Source organism: Merops nubicus, unplaced genomic scaffold, assembly GCF_000691845.1.
Source record: "Merops nubicus isolate BGI_N331 unplaced genomic scaffold, ASM69184v1 scaffold30364, whole genome shotgun sequence".
Taxonomy (NCBI): domain Eukaryota; kingdom Metazoa; phylum Chordata; class Aves; order Coraciiformes; family Meropidae; genus Merops; species Merops nubicus.
The window spans coordinates 1-5339 of record NW_008605425.1 but is presented as its reverse complement, the minus strand read 5'-3'; the positions used below and the strand labels follow the sequence as shown (position 1 = coordinate 5339).

The window sequence follows — 5339 nt, the reverse complement described above, 5'->3', positions numbered from 1 at the left end:
ACTCTTTTTTTTTTTTTTTTTTTTTCTTCGAAATATGTAGGACTATAATCCAGATACCTTCACTCACACTTGTGGGAGGAATACATAGAGAAGATGTACATCAAGTCAATTATTCTTGATGGTTTTAAATCCTATGCTCACAGGACGGAGATTCGTGACTTTGACCCATTATTCAATGCCATTACTGGCTTAAATGGTAGTGGCAAGTCTAATGTCTTGGACGCAATCTGTTTCCTGCTGGGAATTTCCAGTTTGTCACAGGTAAATAGAGAGGAGACATTTAAGAAAGGTCTTTCTTCTATTAGCAATGTTTCTTCTTACTCTCCTGAGTAACCTCCAGTGGAAGACCTGAAGTGGTGCTTCTATCAAAAAAAAAAAAAAGGTTTATCTATGTGAATTTTTTTTGTTACATAAAACTGGATCTTTGTCATTCTTGCTCGTTCTTACATTAAGATTGAAAAACAGTTTCATCAGTATACTACAGTAGCTAAAAGTATGCAGCTTAGAACGTTAGATTTAAAATACCTACTGAAGAGGCAGCAGCCTTAAGCCTTTTGCAGCTAAAGGCGCTAGCTTGTCTACTTGTAATAAACATTTCCCAGATGGGTTGGGTCTTAAAATTTGGCCAACTGGGTCAGCAGAAAAATAATTAAAAAGCTGGTTTCTCTGCAATGCCTGTTATTTAAAAGATAAAAATATCAGCTTTACTCTTAACAAAAGAAAGAAACAAACAAAAATATACTGACATCAGTTTGAATCTCTTGTCTTCAGGAGATTTTTTTTTAACCCCGCCCCAATTGTAGGCAAAACCATGAGACTTCCAAGGATACTTTCTGATTAATTTTTATGCAAACTGCATTATAATAAATGCTCTTTATGTACTGGTGACTGAACTAGTTATTTGGCTCTTTTTTTTTTTTAAATATCTGTCGTTCTTGTCAGGAATCTCATGCAGAAACAATTAGCTCGCTCATTCTGCCTGTGTTTTTTTAACTAGCACCTTGCAGCTCTGATATGTCAGTCTCACATGAGCTCCTAAATCTACAGAGAGCTCTGCATTTTTTTTTTGTTAGTTTCTCCAAAACCTACATTAGCACACTGAAGCTGTGTAATAAATTTCTTTAAAAAATGTATTTGTCTGGTCCATGGATTTAGGTGCGAGCTTCAAACTTGCAAGATCTAGTTTATAAAAATGGGCAGGCTGGAGTTACTAGAGCAACTGTGTCTATTACCTTTGATAATTCTGACAAGAAACAAAGTCCACTGGGATTTGAAGATAATGATGAGATCACCATCACTAGGCAGGTGAGTATGTAGTATTTGTATTGCTTAGTAGCTTGTACACATTTTTACCATGGTCAACAGAGTGACTTTTCAAGAGGAAAAACAAAAAAGGTTATTTTTGAAGTCACTCAGCTCTTGCAATTGAGGCAATGCTTTGATTGTGTACTTAGTAACACAAACTGTAGAAATAGATCCAATGTACTAGATAACTAATTTCCCAAGTAATTTTTTAAAGATATTGTTAATTGTACTATATCAATAATGTTTTCTATGGACTTGCACAGAAACAATAATAATAATAAAAAAGTTCCTAAAGCAAGTTATAATTTTCTATTTTGTGTCTTTTTGTTCTACTTTCGTATATTGCTCTTAATAATACCTGAACTGTGTGTTATATTTGGTTTCCAAGGAAAAAGGAAACTTTAGCGTTCTGATGAAGGCATTTCCCAAGTTAAAAAAAAAAAATGAGAACTTGTGGAGTTTGGAAACTTTCTTGTCAATATTGCCACCAATGACTGAGCTTTCATATGTTGTGGCTAGATATTTTAGAAATCTAGCCAATCCAACAAGACCTTTTTTGTTCTGTATGGTATGCTTATATATGTGCATGCAAAGAAAAAATATATGGGGTTTGCTTATATTTTTTGATTCTTTATTACAGTTTATATTCTCATAATGTCAAGTCATATTTAAATTACTTAAAGTTTCTTCCATTTATTTTTTTTCTCCAGATTGTCGTTGGAGGTAGAAATAAGTATCTTATCAATGGTGTGAATGCTACCAGCAGTCGAATTCAGGATCTGTTCTGCTCTGTTGGTCTCAATATTAATAACCCTCACTTCCTCATTATGCAGGTGTGTGCACATCTTTATAAAGTCCAAAAAGAACAGAAGTTGCACTAAATTTGAGGCCAGATAGGTAGTGGAAGAACACTATATTTCCTAGTCAAAGAAAAGTAACTTCCCATTAAGTAAAAATCAAATGCCTTTCAAGTAGTTAAGATTTCCAGTACAGCATAGTTTGACCTTAGCATGTAACCTTCATGTTGCATGCTTTTTCTAAACACATTCCAGTTTTATTTTCCTTTTTGTCCCTTTAACAGATAGGTGCTGCTTTTATTATTATGCTAAAAAGATAGGGTTTTTTTCCTGTTATATGTGTTCCATATGAGACAATATTTTGAATGACATGATATATCTGTCTTCTTAATTGACAACTAAAAATTGGAAAGACCCTTATAAGCCTCAGGACAGGGACTAGACAAATCTCTGATAGATTTTCAGGGAATGATAACACAGAGTAGGATTTACAGTCCCAGCTTGGGGAGCGGGGGAGTTTTGCACCTATACTTCCCTTCAGTTATATATGAGCAAAGTCTCCAAAAAGCTAGTTTATAATTTTGAGTTTATTCAACAGCAGCAACTCAGTAACTCACTCTAGAGCAAAATATACACATTACACCGTTAAGATGCGATCAGGAATGTGACAGGCAAGCCTAAGCTAAGATATAAGGGCATTTAAAGGTTGCTGAAGAAGTGACTTCTTTGAATTTTCACAAAGAAGACAGCGAAGTAAACTAGGTTATCCTTGTAGGAGGAAAAAAAAAAACCACACCAAACCTACCCAACAAATGTGTTTGAACTTATAACATATAAAAATGAGTGTTTTTTTTTTTTTTTATTTGGGATTTTGTTTGTTTTACTATTGCACACAAACACCTTATCTTATTTTATCTTTCTGTCATCAGGGGCAAATTACCAAAGTTCTAAATATGAAGCCATCAGAGGTAAGAAAGTTGTGGAATTTTTTTGTCTGAAGTTTTGCTTATTTGCTTTCAATTACAAGAATCAGTATGTTGAGAGGGAGACAACGGGAAAAGCAAAAATGGTGGAGGGAGGTGAGATGTTCAGCTGGGTTCTGGGTTGAACCTATCTAACATAAGAAAAAGCATCAATTTTTTGCCACATTGCTTTACTTTAGATTTTAGCTATGGTTGAAGAAGCAGCTGGTACTAGGATGTATGAATGCAAGAAAGTATCCGTCCAGAAAACCATAGAGAAGAAGGAAGCCAAACTGAAAGACATTCAAAAGGTACTGCTTATTGGAAAGTATACTTTCTTTTATATTTGTTAAAGATAACTAGTGGAGTGTGTTTTTTAACTTGTAGAATACTTAATTCTGTACCTGGAACTAGCTATTCATGCTTAGACATATAAGAATTTTAAAAATCAGAATATAAATGTTCTGGTTTGTGTTTCAGGTCCTAGATGAGGATATAACACCAACTTTAGAGAAACTGAGAGAGGTATGGAATGTGGGGACAAGGAAAAAACCGAAAACAAGATAAGAACATATCTTACTTATTAAAACACGTGTCAAGTGACATTTCTAATGTTATCTAAAATTTTGTTAAGCAGTCCTGCAATGTACAGTTCCAATGACATTGCTTCACATGGAGAATCATTCCTTTTATCTATGAATAATAATGTTAGTAGAATTACTTAGAAGATTTCTGAAACAGTCCTACTTTTATGCTTTTCCATCTGGTGTCCTTTCAGGATCGATCATTCTACCTAGAATACCAAAAAATAATGCGAACAGTGGAACACGCAGAGCGCCTCTGTATAGCTTATGAGTTTGTTCTGGCTGAAAAGACAAAGGCATCCTCTGATGAAGTACTAAAGGAAATGCAGGATTCTGTAGAGGAGCTTCAGGAATCAATGGCTAAAAATGAGAAGCTGGTGAGGCTACTTGATAAAGAAATGGCAGAGCTGGAGAAGAAAAGGAGTAAGGTGAGAACAGTGATGCTTGTCTGAGTACCTGAATACATGGAGTTATGTGAGAAGGGAATTATTCACCCAGATAGTATACACTTGAATTTTTATCTTCTGGTGGGTTTGGATCATACATTTCTCATTTTCATTCTTAGCTGTTTTCAAAAAGACATCCATTTAAAGTTTTCTTTTGTCTGAAATGCTTTATTTCCAATTGGTGTAAACGAATAATAACTGAAGAGTAGAAACTGTTTTCCCTCAGGTTTCCACTCTGTAGATTCAATGGTAAACTATTCCAGAGATATTTTTTTTTCTGTTTTGTTGATGTCTCAAAAGAAATACACTTGAAGTAGAAAGCATTTGTTCAATGGCAATATCTACCTTAGTTCAGGGGCCAGTAACTTCGGTTTGGTACAGGGTGGCCCATAGAGCCTTTGGATGCAGCTGTTGAACAGGGACAGTGTCCTGTGGAGGGGATGATGTGGGTCTTCAGTAGTGGCTTCAAGTTAGTTTGGATTTCAGAGGGAAGAGATATTCTGACCTGTTTGCACTGGAGTATAACTGTCTGCTTGATGAGATATTTCTCTCTTCTACATATAGTTGTGAAAAGGAGATGAAATATAATGAATAGTCTTTCAGCTTCTTAGGGTAAATTAAATTTCCTCTACTTCTGATTGTAGGAAGTTGGCGGTAGGCTCCATTCACTGGAAGCTGCCCTTTTAGAAATTCAAAGAGATAATACTAGAGCACAAAGTACCCTTGCTCTCAAGAAACAAAACTTAAAAGATGAAGAGATTAAGTACAAAGAAGTGATAAAAAGTATGCAGGAGGTAAGACCTTTGTATATAATTTTATTTAAACAGTAAAATAATTCAGATTGAGGGGGACAGTTGGTTTTTCTTACCTATTATGGTAAGAAAAATCCCATGATTGTCAAGAATTACATCAGGAAAGCAGAAACAAATGGTAAGGGTGTTGTTTGATTTGTGTGGCATAGGTGGTAGGTTCCCATTAAAAACAAATGTGATGTATATATGAAGAAAGTGCAACCCTTTATGGTTGCCCACCTTCTGTTAGCTCAAGAGAGGTCACAGAATCATAGAATTATTCTGGTTGGAAAAGACCTTCAATATCATCAAGTCCCACCATTAACCCAGCGCTGCCAGGTCACCAGTAGACCATGTTGCTAACCACCACATCTACATGTGGTGAATTGTTCAGTGGGTAAGAAACTGTCTGGACAGCTGCACCCAAAGAGTGGTGGTCAATGGCTCGATGTCT

General features: G+C 35.4%; 1 protein-coding gene across 1 annotated transcript; it reads left to right on the top strand.

Annotated features, from left to right (window-relative positions):
- Nucleotides 1-93: 93 nt before the first annotated feature.
- On the top strand, nt 94-4888 carry LOC103772016 (structural maintenance of chromosomes protein 2-like; the record flags this gene model as incomplete). The annotated part of the gene is made up of 8 exons (XM_008939334.1): nt 94-261; nt 1156-1305; nt 2016-2138; nt 3032-3070; nt 3265-3375; nt 3545-3589; nt 3843-4076; nt 4739-4888. Coding segments are annotated over exons 1-8 (1020 nt in total), but the record flags the coding sequence as incomplete, so codon positions are not given.
- Between the last annotated feature and the right edge of the window lie 451 nt (nt 4889-5339).